Here is a 24,773-nt window from a genome sequence, read left to right on the forward strand (position 1 = left end):
TCAGTGCCAGTCAGTGAGACTTATGAGACATCTCTGTACAGATTGAACATCTTTACTCATGATTCCTATCATTTATGTCTGGGGCTAAGCAGGAAGGAAAACTATATCCCACTGATTTAACTAACTACTAGGTTGACCATCTATCATGTCAGATTTTGCTCTTTGTTGGGATCAAAAGTTTGACCTCCTGCTGTTAGCAAACGCCCTAACCACTTGGCCACAAATACAATAAGTGTACAATTTGATTGATGTGAAGATCTTTCAAATTACAGCCTATTGTTTTCAATTAATAATAAATATTATTTAGACATGATCCTTGAGATAATGGACACAACTTCAACACATGACTTATCATCTTCTGATGGTTTGCCTTTGTGACAAGTTATTCCAAATCCATTAATATTTATATATATTTTTTATATATTTATATATATATATATATACACTGTATTATGTGAATTGGGAATAAGACATCAATTTGGGAATAAATTGTGTTTTATCAAAAGTGCATAATATGCAGTTTTATATGTTGCATTTATCTAGTTTTACAAATTATAATTAAAACATATACTTGCATATATAATAGCATCATTTAAATTGATTTTACTTAAAAACTGGATTTTTTATTAATTTAAAAAAAATCCTCATGAAATAAAACTGTGTCCATGCCGCGCATGGACACGGTTTAAAAATACACTTTAAATGATACAAATTCAATCACTGTTAATGAAGAAGTCATGGAAAATTTCTTATTAAGCTTAAATTATAGATAATATATTACAAAAATATATGTACATCATGAAATATTAGTTTTGTTTGAGAAAATCACCAAAATGATGTCCATTCCCAGTTTGATGTCTTATTCCCAATTCACATAATACAGTGTTAATATATAATATATATATATATATATATATATATATATAAATATATATATATATATATAAAACAGGCAATATGTCATTATAAGTTGCATATATATATATAGGAAAGTTATGACAGAGAGAGGAATTTTGGAATATTGTCTTTGTGTCAGAAACAGCGATATATATAATTTTTGAATTTCCTGTGTGAATGCAACTTATAATGACATATTGCCTGTTAATAAGAAAAATACTAGAATACTTAACAAAACAAGATGGCCCTAGTTCGCTCACCTGAGAGGAGTCTGTTCACTCAATCTTTACCAAATGTCAAACTTGACCTAGATATTGTCCACACAAACATCCTGGTCAAGTTTCATCATTATTTCATCTGCGAGTCATGATCAATGTACCTATGAAGTTTCATAATCCTAGGGGTAAGCATTCTTGAGTTATTATCCAGAAACCATTTTTCTAAGTTGAGTCACCGTGACCTTGACAGCTATTGTGTGAATATGTTTTTTGGCACTGTGACCATGACCTTTGACCTAATGACCTGATAATCAATAGGGGTCATCTGCGAGTCATGATCAATATACCTATGAAGTTTCATGAACCTAGGCATAAGCTTTCTTGAGTTATCATCTGGAAACCATTTTACTATTTTGGGTCACCGTGACCTTGACCTTTGACCTAGTGACCTGAAAATCAATAGGGGTCATCTGCGAGTCATGATCATTGTACCTATGAACTTTCATGATCCAAGGCATAAGCGTTCTTGAGTTATCATCCAGAAACCATTTTACTATTTCAGGTCACTGTGACCTTGACCTTTGACCTGGTGACCTGAAAATCAATAGGGGTCATCTTCGAGTCATGATCAATGTACCTATGAAGTTTCATGATCCTAGGCTTAAGCGCTCTTGAGTTATCATCTGGAAACCATTTGACTATTTCGGGTCACCGTGACCTTGACCTTTGACTTAGTGACCTGAAAATCAATAGGGGTCATCTGCCAGTCATGATCAATTTACCTATGAAGTTTCATGATCCTAGGCGTAATCGTTCTTGAGTTATCATCCAGAAACCATCTGGTGGACGGACGGACTGACATGACCAAAACAATATAACCCCTCTTCTTCGAAAGGGGGGGGGGCATAATGAGAAAACTGCCCCCCTCCCAGCAACAAAGTTATTCAACTGACCGGAACCGTTTTTCAACTCAACTCTCGTATCGAGGAAACAAATGTTCTGAGCAAATTTCATGAAAATTGGGCCAAAAATGTGACTTTTACTGTGTTCACTTGTTTTCACTATATACATATAGAAAAAAATGCCCCGCCCACTGGCGGACATGTTTTTTCACTGATCCCGACCATTTTCAAACTCGTCCCAGATATCAATAAAACCAATGTTTTGACCAACTTTCATGATGATTGGGCAAAAATTGTGTCTTCTAGAGTGTTTACAAGGTTTCTCTATAGCCAAATAGGGAAAACTGCCACTATATACATATAGAGAAAAAAGCCCCGCAAACTGGGGGCCATGTTATTTCACCGATCTCAACCATTTTCGAACTCGTCCGAGACATCATTTGAACCAATGTTTTGACCAACTTACAAGGTTTCTCCATAGCCAAATAAGGAAAACTGCCCTGCCCACTGGCAGCCATGTTTTTCAACGGATCGGAACCACTTTTGAACTCAACCAAGATATCATTAAGACAAACATTTTGACAAAGTTACATGAAGATTGGGCATGAAATGTGACTTCTACAGTGTTTACAAGGTTTTTCTTTTTTTTGACCTAATGACCTAGTTTTTGACCCGGCACAACCCAGTTTCGAACTTGGCCGAGATTTTATTGGGACAAAGCTTCTGACCAAGTTTCATGAAGATGGGACAAGAAATGTGGCCTCTAGAGTGTTTACGAGCAAATGTTAACGTTAGGGTACATTTTGTGGAGTGTTATCAAGTCAAAATTTGAGTAATTTTTTCAACAATTTTAAAAAGACCATTTGTATTAAGATACAAGAAAGAACACATTTTGTTTATTTTACAAAAGGTCTCACTACACATTGTAGCCATCTGAAACTTAGGTCATAGTTTAACCTTAAAACAAAGTGTGTAATATCAAGAGGTATAGGATAACATATTTCTCTTAAAACCAGCATAATTTAAAAAGAATTTGCAATCATAAAACTAATAAGTATGTGTACTTTACACGCCTTTTAAAAATAATTTAAAAACAATGCAAAATGAAACAAGAGATGTGTTCATCAGAAACACAATGCCCCCTAATGCGCCGCTTTGAAAAATTTTATTTTTATTTTTCTTACCTTTGACCTGGAAGGATGACCTTGAACTTCCACCACTCACAATGTGCAGCTTCATGAGCACGCCGCTTTGAAATAAAAAAAAATAAAAAATACCTTTAACCTTGAAGGATGACCTTGACCATGAACTTCCACCACTCAAAATGTGCAGCTTCATGAGATACACATACATGCCAAATATCAAGTTGCTATCTTCAATATTACAAAAAGTTATGGCCAATGTTAAAGTTTTTGAACGGACAGACACCATTATTTTACATTTGACCTTGAAGGATGACCTTGACCTTACCTTTCACCACTCAAAATGTTCAGCTTCATGAGATACACATGCATGCCAAATATCAAGTTGCTATTTTCAATAGTGAAAAAGTTATGGCCAATGTTTAAGTTTTTGGACGGACAGACGCCATATATGAGACATTTGACCTTGAAGGATGACCTTGACCTTCACCTTTCACCACTCTAAATGTTCAGCTCTGTGAGATGCACATGCATGCCAAATATCAAGTTGCTATCTTCAATATTGAAAAAGTTATGGCAAACGTTAAAGTGTTTTTTTTCGGACGGACGGACAGACTTACATACACACATACTGACATACTGACTGACGGACAGTTCAACTGCTATATGCCACCCTACGGGGGGCATAAAAAACTTAAACTTAAACACACATACATAAATCTAACACAATTTATCAAAATATTGAAAAACAAAATTATGAAGTATGAAAAACTGTAAAAAGTTCTTTTAAAACAGTCAAAAACAATATGAAAGGAACACAAATTGGTTATTGCTACAGGAAATTTGTACATGGACAACTGTCTGAGGAGGGCAGATTATGTGAGGGTGGCTTGTAAATATAATCAACACACTATTATGTGCAGTTGGAATAAGACGTCTTGTTATAAACAGTTTTTTCAAAAAATTATTATATTCCGTTTTACCTGTTGTATTGATTAATTTTGACACATTATTTGTAAAATAGGCACTTGCATATATAACCACATATTGGCTTTACTTTAAAGTTGATTTTTTTTTAAATCATGAAAATATATAAGTGCCTTCGTGTGCGCATGAACCAAGTTTTAAATAGTTAAAATGATAACAATACAATCACTGTTAAATAAAGTCATGGAAAAGTGCTCATTTTACTAAAAATATTAAAATAATTTTACAAAAATACATTCAAAACTTGAAATGAACAGTTTTGTTTGAGCTAATCACCAAAATTATATTGTTTCCAAGTTTGATGTCTTTGTCCAAATTCACATAATACAGTGTTATTGCACTTGGGATATGGAAGCAGATAGAAGATTTTTATTTACGACCCTCATTTGTAGTAATATAAATCTTTCAGCCACGGATATTACCTATTTCCAATAAGGAGAAAAAATAAAAAGCACCTTATTTGTTTCAAATCAAAGTTAAAAAAATCACATTAATCTGCAATATTATGCTTATGAAAACAAGCTTTAAGCATTAACAGTTACCAGTACTGATAACATACCGATGTTACATCAACTAGGAAGTTCAGTATCAACCAATCAACAAAATTAGATTGACAATTCACTTAGCCCTTCAGATGAACTTGAATGTTTTAATGGAAACATCTTGTTACAACACTTGAATGGTGTGTAGATGATAGACCTGAAATCAATCAGGAATGTTGGTGTTAATTATGGTCCACAATAACAATTAGCTGTGCTCTGGGACAAGTGGGCTTAATGCATGTGCGTGAAGAATCGTCTCAGATTGGACAGGGCAATCTGTACAGGCTTATCAGGGGTGAAATTTCCCCCTTAACTGGATTTTTGTTTAGAAAAGACTTTCTTTCAACAACAACTTCCAAAATAAGAAAGTGTCCTCCCTGATTAGCCTAAGCAAACTGAACAGTCTTATCTGGGAAGAGACTTTCTGCACATGAAGTAAGCCCTATTTCACAGAGAGTAGCTCCAATGTATCGTTAGTAAGCAACACAGACTCCACAACACATGTTTAAACACTGACAAAGGGCCAACACTAAATGTCATGATTCATTTTATTGTCCATGTCATATTAGATAATCAAGAAAAAACTGTAGAATGCCCATATCTGACCTTATTGACCATGACCCTTAAGACATGGACACAGATTGTGTGCATAACTTACCTACTGCACACAGTGCTTGTTTGTGTCATCTTTTTTCAATTTTGCCTAATATGTGAAGTTGCACATCAGACAAACTATTTCAAGGCCATATTTGACATTTACATTTGACCTTGACCTTTCAGCCAGACACACATGGCATACAGTGTCACACAGGAAATGCTATAACCACAGTAATCACTTGTGGCAAGTTATTTTATATTTGTGTGATAAACAATTCTAAACAAACTGTATAATAGCTATACTTAGTCTCTGACTTATATATGTGTGACCTTGATCTGTATGGTTGATCTTTGACCTCAAGACAAAGGTTTGCCTGTGACATTGTCTGTCTTCAAAAGTGAATATGAGTGACATGTTATTTTGACAATCACTAACAAACAATGCAGTATAAGTCAAGACAATCCAGCAGGATGTAGGTGCTAAGTAAGGACAAGTGAGTTGCTTACTGCTGCATTAAGAACAACATAAATATATACAGAAGCATAAAAATACATAGAGTTCTATTTTTCTATCAAAACTATTATGTTAGCTATTACAAATAAACTAAAGGAAAGTGTAAATAGAGGTTTTAATTTTTTCTAAATACATGCTCAGCTTTTTAGCTATATATAAATGTATGAGAATACTTATATGTATAAAAAATACTTAAATATATTATTACAGATATATAAGTAGAAAAATAAGTTCTCGAACACATCAATTTTCTTATATACAATTTCTCATAATACCATTTGCAAATAAAAAATAAAGAAAATACTGTTTATTAATTGATAGTGAGTGTGTTTCGACTAAATTCTTTTTTATTTTGGTAATTTTTATCTTAAAAATCATTACCAATAGAAAGATTTAGTACATCTTTTAGAGTAACACAGCAAAAACATCTTACTTAGTCAGATGTTTTATTAAATCTAGATTCTTATTGTTGTTGTTTTGTAGCGATTTTTCTCTTTCCCTTTTGAGAATTTCTTGAATATATGTTCCCAGGAAAAATATTTACCAAGAAAAAACATATTTTAAGTGTAATCATAACATATCATGATGAATTTGTTCAATCCAATATCAATAATGGAATTGAATCTTCAAATTAAAGAATGATTATAATGTTACAAATATGTACAAGGAAAAGTATAATGGCATATGAAAATGCAAACTATTTCTTCGATTTTTAAATGCACTTTGATGTATTAGTTCATAGAAATAAGTGTACCAAGGTAAAACGGCTAACAGCACCATACCAACAATAACAGTGAGTTTATACCAGATAAACTATTTCTGTAAAACACTTTGAAAGAAATAAAATGATACAACATCATATAAACAAAACATATCAAATAAATTTAAAGTGACAGTTCGCAGAATAGAACGTTGTTTTGCATATAAATCGTATAGCGAGAAATAAACTTTACAAAAATTCATTGAAATATATTTTTTATGGAGGTTGACATCGAAAACCTGGTCAATAAAATAATATTATATAAATATTCATAAATACATGCAATAGGCGAAAATCATTGCAGCGTCTCGAGTTATACAAATTATAACTATATTTAGCTTTCCCTAAACATTATTAGCATATGGAAGATAAATACATGGATTTAGCAAAAACGTATCGTTGCAACTCAGTTTCCGTCTGTAACAGATGTATTTGCATTTGTTCTTACCTTCTCTCCGCTAAATTCGCCCGTATCCGCAATTTTGTTTATGTTTGAAATTTACTGTTGAATCATGAATATTAATTAGGTCATTTTCGTACTTTAACGTACTCAACCCCAAAATAAAAATCACTATATTGTTTGTTTTCAACCAACTTCAACCAGATTTTCAGTGATATCCTCAATAAAAATACGTTTTCTTACGATTCTTCCCATATATAGCTATAAACTGTCACTTAAATGAGTAAAATAAAAAGCTTAATTATTATTCTTCACAGAATTTTTATGTAGAGTTGCATTACTTTTACTTTTCATCAAATATCTTTTGCTTCAATCAATACATTCTACGCATATTTGTACCCGGTAAGATAAAGTCTATGGTATGTGATGAACAAGTTTAATACGATCAACAAAAAACTTGCACTTATTAATATTTTCACCGGTTGTTAACATGTTTTGATTCACTAAGTATGTCACATAGTTTGCATGCAACAATAATGTGCTTTGCTTTTGATACATACTGGAAACATTCCTATGGCATTTAGAAGGAATGTTCTAGAAAACAACCATATCAATCAGAAACAATCCGCTTTTAAGACATACACAGTAAATTATTGGAAACATTCATAACAAATACAAGATACATCAGTGTATAACTTTGTTCTTATAAATATAAATATAATTAAAAAGCTTAAAAGAACACTTGGTTTGCGGTCTCACACCAAAGCTATTGCATAACAAATAATATAACAGTCATATTTTATGAGTCCAAACATTTCTCAGCAGAAATGTGTGCGTGCATACATCTGTGTACTAAGTGTAGAGTGACAAACATGAAGTCCGTTGCTAGGGAAATGATGCGATTTTCACCGCCCGCTCCGCACCATACCAGTATACACTGGAACAAGAAGAAAGTTGTTTTAAATAATGACACACCTCCATCCTAACATCTTAAAATGTGTCAATAATATTTGCATTATGTGTAATTATATCTGCAAACTACACCAAGCATAAACCTGCTAATTATCATTGAATATCTAAAACTTACACAGATTATCTTTCTTTAACTTACATTGAAACTTTAACTATAATAAAATATACACAATAAGCCATATATCCATGACTTTAAAGCTGCTAGTTTGTAGTTTGCATGGATCAATTTTGCTTTCCATGATATGTGAAGTGATAATGGACACTACCCTTCATACTCAAAATAAATAACAAGGGACAAAATGGTCACAAAACCAGGTTTTCAATTTGAAATAAAATCTGATAAAGGGAGACAAGTCAAACTGAACTGATTGTTTATAATTAACTCCCTTTGTTTCAAAATAAATATATTATTAGTTGTGATAACCTTGACCTTGGAGATATTGACGTAATTCTTTTGTGTGACACACCATCCATATGATGGTGAACAAATGTGCTAAATTATTTTAAAATCTCACAATGAATGACATAGTTATGGTCCGGACAAGCTCATTTATGGCCATTTTTGACCTTTGAACTCAAAGTGTGACCTTGACCTTGGAGATATCAATGTAATTCTTTTGAGCGACACAACGTCCAATGATGGTGAACAAATGTGCCAAATGATTTTAAAATATCACAATGAATAACATAGTTATGGCCCGGACAAGCTCATTTATGGCCATTTTTGACCTTTGAACTCAAAGTGTGACCTTGACCTTGGAGATATCGATGTAATTCTTTCGCGTGACACACCGTCAATTATGGTGGGCAAATGTGCCAAATGATTTTTAAATCTCACAATGAACGACAAAGTTATGGCCCGGACAAGCTTGTTCCGCCCGCCAGCCCGCCAAGATTCGCCAATCTAATAACCAATTTTTTCCTATGGAAAATCTGGTTAAAAATTCGAAATACAATGTAATCAAATATTATCTCGCAATGAATTTGGATTCGTAACAGTATTAATAAGTTCTGGTGACGGTAAATTCAGAACTTTCAATTATCCATCATCTTTGTTCCATCGGCGTATTGGTCAGATATGTTTCACAGCATTCACAAATGACTTGATGTTGAAAACATTCCCTTTTTCTGTAATAATGAAAGGTCGTTTACAGTGGTTCGCTCCATTGTATAGATTTTACAGCAAAAAATGTGTTATAACTCAATTAGCCCTTGAGACAAACGCAATCAACCCTAACGGCGAACATGACTTTACCTACTGGCAGAGGCATATGCATGAGAATTAACCTTATATTCATTCTAATTAATACGACTCAATGAATATCTTAGCTGACAAACAACAAGAATAATAAAACGTTTTATCTTTGTATATTTGTACTTTTCTTTGTCACCCCCAGTGCTTTTAATGGTTCCGTTGTAAAGTTGGGATAGACAGTAAAAGTGACCATGTCATTTGTCCTCTTGTTATAACTTATTTTGGCCAACATTTTGACAAAATAATAAACTTAAAAATTCAACACAGGTCTGTAACTGAGAAATTTTTAATTTGTATAAACATAGGGACTGGAGAACCAAATAAATGCTAAATACAAATATGTGGCTGTGATAAGGGCGAATGTGTCCGACTCATCGGCAATATCACTGGGTATTGTAAATAAACTATTTTTCGATGAACATAAGCTGGGAACCAAATAATTATTTGAAAAATAGTTGCATATGATATGATACTTAAAGCCTACACAAGCTGAGTCACGACTTTGATCGCAAAGCTTGTAATTAAAGACTTAAAACGTGAACATGTCCGACTCAAGGACGAGTTACCCTACTTTTTTATTTGTTGCAATATTTATCTGAATGTACAGATACTGTTTACACAATATTTCTGTAAGATATTTTATTATTTAACTAAATGAGCTTGTGACCATGTGACGTCAGTTACATTTTCTTGCTAATGTAAACCTTAACACGATAATATTCCTCTTACCAGTAAATTATCTGTTATTGCAAATCACAACAAGTTAATATTCCTGTTACCACATATTTTGTTAACTGAACTCATTCTACAAACTGAGCTCAATGGGCCTGGCTACATCAGCAAGTGTCCCATGTATAACAGTATGAGCCGCGTTTAGGAAAGACTGGGTTTAATGAATGTGCGTAAAGTATCGTCCCAGATTAGCCTGTGCAGTCCCCACACCCTAATCAGGGACAGCACTTTTCGCTTTTAAGGGTTTTTTCATGTAAAAGAAAGTCTCTTCATAGCCAAAGTCCAAATAAGGCCTAAAAGTCTTCCCAGATTAGCCTGTGCATACTACAAAGGCTAATCTGTAATGACACTGTACCCACATGCATTAAGTACAGTTTTCACAGAATGACACTTGTATGCACAAATCTGATATGTTTGCCCATATGTACTCACACTTAATATCAGCCTGAGAGGGTTGGGTGGAGATGATTGACGTTAGAACATCGATCCACCGATCCTTGTCCTCCGAGGTCTCTGCTTTCAGGAAGTAGTCACGGTCTGGGGTTTTCAGCAGGAACTCCAGGGGGTCACCCTTACCTCGAGTATTATTGTTCTCCACAGAATAGCCAACATCTTTGTAGCCAATATACATCTCACCCTTTGGAATGGCAGCCTATAAAAAGTATTTTAAAAAATGTTTAAAATAAGTAACGTTACATTATTTCTGTATACATCAAAAAAGCAGACTAATTGTTAAACCTTCTCTTCAATGTTCTGTTGTTTTATGTTAAATAATTGAAATATATAGGCACATGGAAACCTAGTGTAGCAGTTTAATGCAAACAAAATGGAATCTAGTTAAGAATCTATAAATGAGTATCAACCTGGGAAATCTGTGCTTAATGCATGCGGATAAAGTATTGACCCTGATTTGCCTGTACAATTTGAACAGGATAGTCAGTAACAGCACTTTACACTTTTATGGAGTGTTTCGTTTATAAGAAGTCTCTTCTAAAACAGACTGCACAGGCTCATCTGAGATGCCACTTCACGGGCATACATTACGCACAGTCTATAACGGCCCATGCCTCACCAAGGGTTCTGAATGGTACATGAGTTTCCTGCGGTCCAGGGTGAACCACCTCCTCTTGTAGGGCTCCATGTTGGGCCCGCGCTTGTTCAGCCAGCCCTCACACCCAAAGTCTGTGGTTAAATCCTTGGCCAACTGCAAGTGGCAAAGCATACTTTCAACCTTAAACATTTCCCACTCAGAAGTTCAGCTAAAATTGCTTTATGCAACCTACATAAAATCAGAACAACTTTCCAGTGACTCACAGGCTGTTCAGGTTTTATGCTGTTTGCTGCTCATTGGTATCTAAAGGTTGGAAACTAAGCCTTAAAAACTTGAAACTAGAAAGAAAGGTCTTTATTTTTTATTGATTTTTTAAGGGACTTCAAACGTGTTCAAGCGCGTATGTGAGTGGTGAAGGGTTTAACATGAACCTCTAATTAACAGGATTTGTAGTAATTAAAATCTATGTAGATTTTACACATATACAAAATTTAAACAGTAGCAACCAAGTTGGCGATGGCTTCTAAATTTGTTCAAAGGTAAACATGAGGCTTTCTCTGTGAAAAATATTTTACAACCGAAAAGCAGTCTTCCATTCTGACCAATATTTTATGGTTTAAGATCAGGCCTTTTCCACCCTATGCCACGGGTCCGAATATAGGCCCCATTCCCAATGCAAATCTGGTTGATTTTTTCCCAATTGAAACACAAAATTCCCAATTCCAACATCCAACGATTGCAAGGTTGATTTTTTTTGGCCGCTAAAATGCGCAAAATAACGTTACCTTATTCCGCAAACTTAATATTGGGGAAACCCGCATGTTTTGAGCCCGGCTTTATATCGATCAATACTGCGATATAATGGCAGGTAATCATTAATCATCAAAATGGCGTCTCAGAACAGCAAATATTACGTTGCCAAAATAAGAAAAAAAAGATTTTAAAAATATGCCAACAATTTCGTCCCTTTTAAACAAGCAAAAAGAAAAACAAACAACATCTGGTGAGGTAAGAATGAGAATGCAAAGAAATATTCCTAGTAATAAACGAAGATCGTTATAAATGATTTCCGAAATTCAACAAGATGCGACATAAGATTATTTTTGTTCATATCTGAAATTGATTATAGATCGATTCATTTGTGAGTAATTGTGTTATAAAACAAGGGCTGTTTGTAAAACATGCATGCCCCCAATATGGGCTCTCCGTTGTAGTGACAGCCATTGTGTGAATATGTTTTTTGTCTCTGTGACCTTGACCTTTGACCTAGTGACCTGAAAATCAATAGGGGTCATCTGCCAGTCATGATCAATGTACATATGAATTTTCATGATCCTAGCCATAAGCGTTCTTGAGTTATCATCCGGAAACCATTTTACTATTTCGGGTCACCGTGACCTTGACCTTTGACCTAGTGACCTGAAAATCAACAGGGGTAATCTGCGAGTCATGATCAATCTACCTATCAAGTTTCATGATCCTAGGAATAAGCATTCTTGAGTTATCATCTGGAAACCATTTTACTATTTTGGGTCACCGTGACCTCGACCTTTGACCTAGTGACCTGAAAATCAATAGGAGTCAACTGCGAGTCATGATCAATGTACATATGAAGTTTCATGATCCTAGGCATAAGCGTTCTTGAGTTATCATCCGGAAACCATTTTACTATTTCAGGTCACCGTGACCTTGACCTTTGACCTAGTGACCTGAAAATCAACAGGGGGTCATCTGTGAGTCATGATCAATGTACCTATCAAGTTTCATGATCCTAGGAATATGCATTCTTGAGTTATCATCTGGAAACCATTTTACTATTTCGGGTCACCGTGACCTTGACCTTTGACCCAGTGACCTGAAAATCAAAAGGGATCATCTGCCAGTCATGATCAATGTACATATGAAGTTTCATGATCCTAGGCATAAGCGTTCTTGAGTTATCATCCTGAAACCATTTTACTATTTCAGTTCACCGTGACCTTGACCTTTCATCTAGTGACCTGAAAATCAATAGGGGTCATCTGCCAGCCATTATCAATCTACCTACGAAGTTTCATGATCCTAGGCATAAGCGTTCTTTAGTTATCATCCAGAAACTTTTTTACAATTTTGGGTCACTGTGACCTTGACCTTTGACCTAGTGACCTTAAAATCAATAGGGGTTATCTGAGAGTCATGATCAATCTACCTATCAAGTTTCATGATCCTAGGCCTAAGCGTTCTTGAGTTATCATCCGGAACCATTTTACTATTTCGGGTCACCATGACCTTGACCTTTTACCTACTGACATCAAAATCAATAGGGGTCATCTGCGAGTCATGATCAATGTACCTATGAAGTTTCATGATCCTAGCCCCAAGCGTTCTTGAGTTATCATCCGGAAACCACCTGGTGGACGGACCGATTGACAGACCGACCGACAGACCAACATGTGCAAAGCAATATACCCCCTCTTCTTCGAAGGGGGGCATAATAACTTTGATATTCTTGTTATTTTAAGGCATTAAAGCAGTCCTAAATTTTTAAACATGCATGCATTATGCCCAATTTATATTTTATTAACATAGGCATGGTAATGTACACTTATCACAAATGTTTATAATATTTTGTAAAATTTTAATAATATGGTTACAATATAGTCGTTATTCACCAGTTAAAGGCTTTTTTGAAATAGAAGAAACACTATTTACATGCGATTATTTTTCCCAATTTAGCTAGTTTTGCGATTATTTTTTTCCCCAAAAATGGGATTTTTCACGATACAAAATTCCCAAAATGGAGTGGAAAAGGCCTAAAGATATATCAAGCAGACAATTAAAGCTCACAAATTTAACCTTAAAGCATGACCTTGAACTTGAGCCAACTTGACTGACCCATGCCTTCTGCACATTGTCTCAATAACTTAAACATTTTAGCGAAGTTTAATCAAAATCCTTCAAAGAGTATAGGAGGTGTGGAACAGACACTAATAATAAAGTCTCAATTTTTTTACCTTTGGTTATGACAGTCACCTTGAGTCAGTGTGACTTACTCTAACCTTCTGCATATTGTCTCAATAACTTTAACATAAGATTGATGTATGAAGTTTCATGAAAATCCTCAAAATCATTCAAAGGCTACAAGATGCCTATATCACCTGAACTTTGAATTTTGAATTTTTTGTGTGATTAAAGCAAACAACATAGCTATGCTATTGAAGCAACACAACACACCATCAACATTCATATGATACAAGAAATATGCCCATGCAAAAATACCAGATTTTGGAAACTTAGCAGAAATCAGTTTTCCTTTTTTAAATAACATTTATTAAAAAGAAACTGTTTCTATTATAAGAAACAGTGACCTTGATATTGACCCAACTGGTCACAAATAGAATCCCAAGCTAGGTGCAAATGTCAGCTACCTACACACAAAGTTTCAGCAATCTTCATCAAAACCTTTTACTGATCTGAAACCATTTTAAAAACATATTTTAGTGACATAGACAACCTTCAGACAAAAATATAGTGCAATAACCTCTCCCAAACTCAAGCTATTTACCAGAAACATTTTTTCTACTTTTGTTAACAGTTTCCTTGATCTTGCCCTAAGCGACCCCAAATGCAATCACAAACTTGGTCTACATGCAAGCTACCTACACACACAAATTCAGTGCAGAATCTCCGCCCAAACTCAAGTAAGTAAGAGGAAACTGTTTTTCAATATATTGTGACCAATACAAAATAAGTCATTGACCACAACAACATTTTTGATGCCGCATGCACTACCTTCATACAAAATTTCAGCAGGATATCTCCTTCCTTACTATAGTTATGAATTTATAACAGCTTTTTTAAGCATCAGTGATATCTACCTGAACCAAATAGACCCATATTTTATACTTATAAATAAGAAGTTCTCACATACTTCGTAAAAAAAATCCAGTATATGCGGATTTAAGTGTTGTCCCTGTTAGCCTGTGCAGACTGCACCGGCTATTCTGTGGGGACACTTTAAGCAAAAACATTTAGTCCCATTTTTGGAGAGAGGAGCTCAAATGCATAAAATTTTGTTCCTACGGCAACCTATGTACCTCGTCCTCACTCATGGCTGGGAAGGCCAGGCGACGTCTGTCCCACTTGGCGCTGCGAATGACCGTGTACCACTCCACCGCCTCCTGTTCAACACATAAACCCACACAATGAGGAAAAAGTGTCGACCCAGATTACCCTGTGCAGTCTCCACTGGCTGATCAGGGCTGACGCTTCCCGCCAAAACTGGATTTTCACTTAGAAACTTCCTTTTTTATTCCATGTAAGCGGAAAGTGTCTTCCCTTATTAGCGTAATTTTGGTGCAGACTCAACAGGCTTATTTTGGATGACACTATGTACATGCATTAAGTCTGGTTTTCCCACAGAGGGACTCAAATACTGACTGATACCATATAACTGCAGACAAAGCCATATGTTTCAATCATTGATTCATGCACAAATGAACCTGGTAGCAAAGTTTACTTAAACATTTCAGAATTAACTAAAAATTAAAATTCCTTCAATATCAACCATAGTATCATTATTTTAATAGGTATAAGGTTATACTGATTTATACTATTTTAGCTATATTTACCTTGGGGTCTTCACAGCTTACAAAGATATGGCGGGTTGATTTTCCCTTTGGATAGGAAATCTGAAAGCAATTCTGTTTCTCGCGAGCCTTGTCCGACACTAGGACTACATTCACATCATCAAGAGGTATGGATTCAATCAACTGAAAAATATATCACACTGGTCTAAAAGACTGGCCACTCTATCATCAAGCAAGCAAAATATCTTGGATGACATGTCTGTAAGGGTCAATTTTGTGCTAACTTAATTGTGTTGATTATGCAAATATTTAATCTTATTAATTGTTTACCATTGATTTACATGGCACTATATGCATTAATTTGCTAGAGCAGGATATTTAAAAAAAACATATAGCATCCCAACTTGCTACATTAACCTCATAAATGTTTAAGGTTCATTTTGGGAAAAGGGGGTTTAATGCATCTGTGTAAAGTGTCATCCCAGATTAGCCTACAAAGGCAAATCAGGAATGAGATTTTCCTTTAAAGAAAAAAAAACAATAAAAGGGGAAAGTGTCGCCCCTGATTAGACTGTGCTGACTGCACAATTTAATCTTGGATGATACTTCATGCACATTCATTCCACTCATTTACAAACAGCTAGGCTCATTTATAATTTCCAAGAAGACCTTTCAGTGAATCACTGCCACACAATTGCTCAGGTATACCTGTGTCTTATTGTAATACTGAATACTGTTGTCCAAGGAGTTGACCACAAAGTTTCTAGGGAAGAAATCCTTGCGATCCTTTCCCTTCTTCATGAGGAGACCCTCCTTCTTGTTTGCGCTATAGGGGGCCTGTTTGTCTGGATACACAAACTCCTTCCTCTCATACTTGGCCTTGATAAATTGAACTCTCAAAAGCCTAAAAGTGGAATGATGAATTGAACTCTAAAAAGCCTAAAAGTGGAATGATGAATTGAACTCTAAAAAGCCTAAAAGTGGAATGATGAATTGAACTCTAAAAAGCCTAAAAGTGCCGTGATAAATTGAACTCTCAAAAGCAGAAATGTTTTTACATAATGAGCCTCACTTAACATTTAAGCAACACAGTATTTTCTCTTTTAACAGACCACGATGCTGAATTTGCATGGATTAGAACCTCTAGGGAGAATGCATTTGACTAATGCAAGCTGTTTCGGATATTTTACCATTCAATAGCAGTTAAATAAAATACTTCTACCAGTTCTTTGACTTGATCATATTGCGGATAGCCTCAGTTTAGAAAAGGTGAATTGTGAATTTTTTTTTTTTTATAATGCTTAAGAAATAAAAATTTAAGACATACTTTCCCTACAATATTTCTATGGAGATATAGTTATATGCTATACTATTCCTACACTGTCTCTTCATAACATCTTCTATAGAACTAATCTTTCTAAAACTGACCAAGGCTGTCCTTTATTCATGAGTACATAAGAGCCTCACTATGCTGTAATGAGGCTTAATGCATTTGGGAAGTGTCTTCCCAGATTTGACTGTGCAGTTCAAACATGCATTAGGCCCATGTTCCAAGAGCAAGGTTCATATTCTTTACCATCTTGGAGAACAAAAGAGAGAGCAGAGGAACCCTTACTCTTTGTCTGACTTGGAGGGCCTTCTGTAATACTTAGGAAGATGTTGTTCGTAGTATTTATTCACATTCTCATTGCCAGCCTCCGCCATTTTCTGAAGTACAGAATTGCAATTTCCATTGGAATAAAAAAAGAAGCACAGTTTATATAAATCTCACTCTGGAAAATCTGGGCTTAATGCATGTGTCTTAACCCTTTGCATGCTGGGAAATTTGTCGTCTGCTAAAATGTTGTCTGCTAAATTTCAAAAATTAGCATTTTCTTCGATTTTTTTCAAAGAATACTATCAGAATAGCAAACAGTTTGGATCCTGATGAGACGCCACGTTCTGTGGCGTCTCATCTGGATCCAAACTGTTTGCACAGGCCTTCAAAATTCGATTCCCGCACTGAAAGGGTTAAGTGTCATCCCAGCCTAGCCTGTGCAGTTCAGGGATGATAATTTCCACCAAAACTGGATTTTTATTTAGACGAGACATCCTTTAAACAAAAAATCCCATAAAAGCAGAAAGTTTTGTCCCTGGTTAGACTGCGCAAACTGTACAAGCTAATCAGTGACAACACTTTATTCAAATGCATCAAGCACAGTTGTCCCAAAAAGAGGCTCATAAACTAAGTCTTAAACACTAGACATTGATAAAGACAAGAGATGTGTTCGTCAGAAACACAATGCCCCCTACTGCGCCGCTTTGAAATAATTTTATTTTTTTACCTTTGACCTTGAAGAATGACCTTGACCTTGAACTTCCACCACATGAAATGTGCAGCTTCATGAGATACACATGCATGACAAATATCAAGTTGCTATCTTCAATATTGTAAAAGTTATGGCCAACGTCAAAGGTTTTTTTTCGGACGGACGGACAGACAGACTGACATACTGACTGACGGACAGTTCAACTGCTATATGCCACCCTACCGGGGGCATAAAAAGTAACATCACAATGATGTCTCTGAAATGATAACTTAATTTTATATACTTATGTACAACATTATACCGCTTAATTTCCAGTTTAAAATGTAATCATTCAATCAAATTGTAAGCTTTCAAAAGCAACCATAATTATTTCACATGAGAGAATAAGTAAACTTGTATTATCAAAGTATTGTTTTTTCTGTTTTGTTTATTATAGCGTGATTACTTAATTTTCATCTGGGTCTAAGATTTGCTCCTGCAATTAAGAAACTTGTGACTACCACAAATATTTAAACAAGTTAACAAGTTTGTAAAAATGATTTACTGTAATTACCCTTAGTTTTCGGACACTTAAAAATAATAAAATAATAAAAAAATTCTTGTCTGAAAATTATACGAAAAATATTCAAAAAGTATGAGTGTTCGAAAATTTAGAGACATATGGTTGTTTGTCAACTATTATATTGAAATAAAACCAATTAATAAATGTGCACTAATTGTATTGTGTTGCACTCTCCTTTCTCTGCTTAAAAAAAATACAACTTCGATTCTGTGCAATCTCTTACCTGAAATGGTATATAAAACGTTATAAAACAAACAACCATACTGCTTCCTGAATACGATATCATTTCAAATGCTGTTGAGTGAAAAGATTGTTTATTACCGGTATACATGGTAATCTACCCAATAACGCAACTGTTATGGTCCATTGCCCTCAGGGCATTGTGTGCTAGGTTTTATGACTTTAATCCGTGGTAAAACTCCATGATAGAAGGGTCCCAGATAAGCGAAAACAGGTGAAAAATCTAGTAAAATAGCACTGTAAAATATACTGTCCAAAAATTGGAGTCATTAATTATGGACAAAAACATGTATGTCCAAAAATATAGAGTCAGGAAAAATAATTATTTGGGCTAAAAAGGGGGTGTTCCAAAACTTAGTGTCCGAAAAAATTAGCGTAATTACCGCAGTTGACATTTGATAAGTTTATTTTCTATTGTTACTAAGACGTTGTTACTCAACACTTAAAACAATATAATAATGCCCAGGATAACCTTTTCTTTTTTAAAACAGACTCAAGTTTTCAAACATACATATGGGCATGGAAAAAAAGGGGTTTATGTTTGTGCATGCCAGACTATCCTTTGAAGTCCGCACAAGATAATCAGAGATGACACTTTCCTCTTTTAGGGCATTTTTTTTGTTTAAAGTTAGTCTCCTCTAAGCCAAAATCCAGTTTAGACAACAAGACATTAGTATCTTCCCTGATTAGCCTGTATGGACTGCAAAAACACTGGGACAACACAACACACATGCATTAAGCACCATTTTCCCAGAGCGAGGATCAGATTAATGATATAAAAGCTCAGTGACAGCTTCGTGTACCTTGACCAAGTCATCATCCCAGTAGTCCAGCTTGATGGACTTGACGCGACTGATGTCCACTCCCAGACTACGGTGGATCCCTGCGCAGTCCTGACACAGGAAGATACCCAGGTTGCATGAGGCCCAGTCTACATGCTCTGTAACCCAGACAAGAGATACTTGATATATGTCTTGCTCTGGGAAAATGGGGTTTAATGCATGTGCGTAAAGTCTGCACAGACTAATCAGGGGCGACACTTCTGCTTAGACTGTTATTTCATTTAGAAGAAACTTCCTTTTAATGAAAACTTCCATTAAAGCAGAAAGTGTCAGCCTGTGTGGCCTGCACAGACTAATCTGGGACAAGCTTCATGCACTGGCATTGAGCCCCATTTCCCCAGATCGTGGCTAATATGTAAAGGTGAACAAAGTGATGATAATTATGTTGCATTTCTGTTAGTAGTTTTATTAGTTTTATATGAGTGCAATTACAATAATTCATCTTGTACTTAAGTATAACCTAAAGCCAAAATATAAATTTGATGCTAATATTTCTTACTGGCTAATATATTGTACACCACAAATTGCTGCTTAAATCTATGAAAATATGTGAAACTGAAGTAGATCTTGTTTTTTTAAATAAAAAATGTCCATGTTTCCTTTAAGTAGTATAATAAGATGGCTACACATTCAGATTTTTAAGTGACAAACTAGATTGGACCAATATTTTTTGCGCTTGAAATAATGGCACAAGGGGCTTCATTACAGGAAACAGCGTGTAGTTCTAAATGGTGAAACATCTGACTGGAAAAACGTTACTTCCGGCATTCCCCAGGGAACAGTGTTAGGACCAATATTGTTTGTAATATATACGAATGATTTACCGGACCAAGTTAACGACCTATTAAAAATGTTTGCTGACGACACAAAGATTTATACTGCAGTTGATTCAGTTAATGACCAAAATTCTTTACAAGAAGATCTCTACAATCTATGTGAATGGAGTAATGAATGGTTAATGAAATTTAATATATCCAAGTGTAAATGCATTCAGTATGGAAACCTGAATCATCACTTCAACTACAAAATGAAGGACAACAATAACAATACATTTGAACTACCTTTTGATAGTGAAGAATGCAAATTGGGGATACTGTTTCAATAAAACCTGAAATTCGATACACACATTACAACCAAGTCTAGTAAAGCAAATCGCTTGCTCGGAATGATTAAACGTACATTTACATATATGGACAAAGACTTATTTCTGTGTATATACAAGTCGTTAATTCGCTCAATATTAGACTACGGTTCACCTATATGGAACCCAACAACAAAGAAAATGCGCCAAGTCTTAGAAAATGTTCAGAGATGTAGCACGAAAATAGTTCCAGGCTTACGACTCCTATCATATGAAGAAAGGTTAAAACTGTTAAACCTGCCAAACCTATATTACAGACGAAAACGCTTTGACATTATTCAGCTCTTTAAAATCATACATGGATACGAAAAGATGGACATTGACAAACTCTTAACTTTCAACGACAACATCACCAGGGGTCATATATATCAGATTGTTAAAGTTCTTTGCAATAAATCGCTCCGTTTAAACTCATTCCCACACCGGTGTATAAATGACTGGAACAAATTGCCAGAAGATATTGTTCTGAGTGACTCCATTAATATATTTAAAAGTAAACTGGATAAATTGTGGTATCCAGAAAGATTCTCTCTGGAAGAAATGTATTAGTCCCGGAAGCAGTATCAGAAAACTAAGGTTTACATGAGGGAGCAAAACAAGCTGGGTAACTAGCTTTCAACAGCTCCAAGATCTTCATATGTATCTTTTGTAAGTATAAATAGTTATATAACAAACATATACGGTAGTTAAAGTCTGCTTCTAATAGTGTTGTTAACTGGGTAGTTAAAGAAAAGTTGTTTTTCTTTTATTAAAAGGAAAATCACAAAATATACAATTTAATTTACTCATAGTGCTAGGTGTAAAGTAATGAGCCTTGTTCTAGGAAAATGGAGCTTAATGCACAGGCTAATCAGAGATAACACTTTCTGCCTAGAATGGATTTTTGTTTATAAAAAACTTCGTTAAAAAACTAATCCATTAAATCAAAAAATGTTTCCCTGATTAGCCTGCGTGGACTGCACAGGCTTATCTTTGACAACACTTAACAAACATGCATTAAGCCCCTGTTTTCCTCAGAGAACAGCTCAAATATTGTTACACTGAAACAATTATGCAACGGCGGTATTCATACAAAGACAATGTCTCTGTGGTTGATGCATGTGATAGATGTTGTGAAGATGGCAGAAGGAGTGGGACTGAAAGGAAGAAAAAGGCTACTATTGTCTTTGCCCTGATGCATTTACCTGCTTGTCACAAGCATCAGCTTGTGCAAATCCAATAATAATTTTTTCCTAATGTGCGAATCAATGTTTGTCTATAATTCATTTATCCATAAAGCAAACACTGATTGCATGTATATATTTGCATGGATTGGTTGGTGGTGTCAATTAAAATAATAATACATTTAAAAGACTTTTTAATGTTCTGTTGTTGTTGATGCTGATGAATATAAACATGTTTTTATTGTTTGTTTTTAATTAGCAAAATGAAAATGTAAAAGATGCTTGTTGATGATTATCATATTAATGATGGGTGATTTTTGTGTAGACCAAATGATGATTTTGATGTTAATGATGATGGTAATTCTGATTGTGTGAGTTATGATGGTGGTGGCGGAACTGCTGAGAGCTGAAAAGGATAATGATGACAATTTTAAATATTTACATATATTTTATCAGGCATTTAAAGTAAAAGACCTCAGTTAACAGATATCACAATCTGTATCTTGATCTTGTTCATGAAGTTTAATTAGATACAACTTAAAACAACTCAATAACTTTGATTGAACCACTTTCAGTTAGAATAAAATATCTTCAAGTTGATAATAATCATATTTCAATGATGACAACTGAAGTGAGCCAATGTCAACACTAAGAAAAGAAATAATGGTTAGAGCTTTACTATGTACTTAAAATGCTTTGCTATACAAGCTATTTTGAAATAATAGCATAATACAAGCATACTTATTTTGATTGATGATTACATAGACATCATTTGACGAAACAATATGTGTATAAAGGTATACATTTTTCTCATAACACTTCTCTCTCTTATGTGAAAGCTAAGGCATAGTTTATTTGTGAAATATATTTAAAAAATTGTAATTATCCTTCAGCCAATATGTGAGCAAGTCCCTTGGAAATATGCAAACAATGTATTTGCTTAAATTGTTGATCAATTGAGTAGCACCCTATTGTTATTGGTAAGCAGTCTGTCCAAAGATTAATTCAATTCAATCTCTTTCAAGATGCTGTGTTGAGGAAGAATCATTACAGCCTTTATCAAACCACAATGTAAATGTCTGCTTTTTAATAATTAAAACAGGAATATTTTAATACTTCATATAATTTATTGCACAATAAATTGAATGGCATTTCATCAGTTTATATAAATGTATTTATGTGTAAAATATGAACTTACAAAACAGAAGCAGTTTATTGAAAAAAGATCCTGCACTTAAAAAACGCTTTCCCTCATGGAAGCCTAGTCAGTATTGATTTATTTGACCATATGAATAAGTCTTTTAAAAAATTATGTCAATGTCAAATTGAGGTCAGGTAATGTGAATGTGTTGCAACTGCTCAAATATAACATTCAAGCACTTACCAAAGCTTTGCAGCTAGCAAGTTTGATGAAATACTAAACATGTCATCTAGGGTACTGTGGTCTTAAAAAGTGGCATGTTGAGCCAAGCTGCTTACATTATTTAATTAATACAACGCTAGTAGGAAGCTTGATCCTGTCTCTCATTGTGAGTACCACCAAAGAATAATGTGACACAAGTCTCAGACTATACTTAGTAAAGCTCGATTGATCATGGTCGAGTCGGGTACTACTTACATGTACCCCAGGTACTCTTAAGTATACTTACATGTACCCGGGTACGTTAAATATACTAAAACATACCTGGGAATTTTAAAACTAAATCGGTCTTTAAAGTAAAAGCAAGAAAAAAAGAGGCAATGAGAAGTGAGAGAAGACAGGTTGGTGCAGGAACTCCATTACCCCTTTGAATACTAAAAGTTTTTACTTCCTGGCTAATGTCTTTTAAAGTCTTGCTCTTAAAAAGAGGTCATGTGATTTTTTTAAATTGTTTTTCAGACTAAAATATGGTTACATTACAGTTTTCACATCATTAAATTTTCTATACAAATAATAGTGTAGTCATTTTTGTCGCGATATGCCTTGTTCTTTGAAGACCTATTGTTGATGTTGATTACAATCATGATTGTTAAAGTTGATCAACAAGTTATTTTAGTATCTTGTCATTTCTACTTAAATGTTGTTAATTAAACAGAAATTTCTGTGTGGATTAAATTGTTACTACATGATACAGGCTGTTTTTACCTGATATGTTCTTTATGTATGAATGTGTAACACATGCTATTTCAAGGTCTACTGTCAACTTAGATGAATCAGACACACTTCCATTAACTTAGTTCTGAACAATCCTCTCTCTGTTATAAGATGATGCAACAGTTTAAGGCTTTAAAAACAACAGATTGAAGGCCCTGCATGTAGTTTCTATATATCCAATAAGCCAGAATAACTAAAGCAGACCTGATTGGAAAATATGCTTCAGATGTTTTTCTGGAACTCTCCACAACTAAAACACAAGTATTTTGTTACACCATCTGACCCAAAACATCAGAGTCTTTCCTATGCACTTATACTGATGTGAAATATTGAAACTTCCAACAGGATTGTGGCTGATGTATTGGTGCAAAGAGGTTAAAGTTTTAATTTAAAGAAGTATCAACTTCTTTCTTTGTGAAGTCAACCCACATCAGCTATGGTTACTGCATGAAAATGCGACCGCAAGTGACATCATTAAAATAACTTCAATACATATAGATTGACGAATTTCCTATTTACAACTTATATTATTTATATATATATATACATAAGCATAGTGTATCATGAAAACACTCAAAACGAAAGTGTCAAAACATGCCCCACCCACATATTCCAATACACGACAGTTCTTGTAAATGCAAATACCAGTAGTGTGACAATCAGCACATCGATTGTTTCCATCTTTTTGAAGAATCTCGAACAAAACCTGTCTGTTTCGATCAGACATCTTTGTATAAATTGGAAAGAAAGGGGAAACAGTTTCTCAACATCCGTCTACTTTCTCCTTCCGCATTGATGTTATGAACCAAAGTTATCCGAATTTCGACCAGCACGTGATATTATGG

General features: G+C 34.6%; 1 protein-coding gene across 1 annotated transcript; it reads right to left on the reverse strand.

Annotated features, from left to right (window-relative positions):
• Positions 1-2,897: 2,897 nt before the first annotated feature.
• LOC127866596 (arf-GAP with dual PH domain-containing protein 1-like) lies at positions 2,898-24,738 on the reverse strand. The gene is made up of 9 exons (XM_052407244.1): positions 24,574-24,738; positions 19,452-19,588; positions 17,153-17,244; positions 16,246-16,441; positions 15,580-15,720; positions 15,046-15,129; positions 10,991-11,122; positions 10,351-10,570; positions 2,898-7,896 (listed from the first exon to the last, which is right to left on the reverse strand). Exons 1-9 carry the CDS (start codon positions 24,653-24,655, stop codon positions 7,865-7,867), a joined length of 1,116 nt encoding a protein of 371 aa, XP_052263204.1. The 5' UTR covers positions 24,656-24,738; the 3' UTR covers positions 2,898-7,864.
• Between the last annotated feature and the right edge of the window lie 35 nt (positions 24,739-24,773).

The sequence above is a fragment of the Dreissena polymorpha genome, chromosome 2 (assembly GCF_020536995.1).
Source record: "Dreissena polymorpha isolate Duluth1 chromosome 2, UMN_Dpol_1.0, whole genome shotgun sequence".
NCBI lineage: Eukaryota > Metazoa > Mollusca > Bivalvia > Myida > Dreissenidae > Dreissena > Dreissena polymorpha.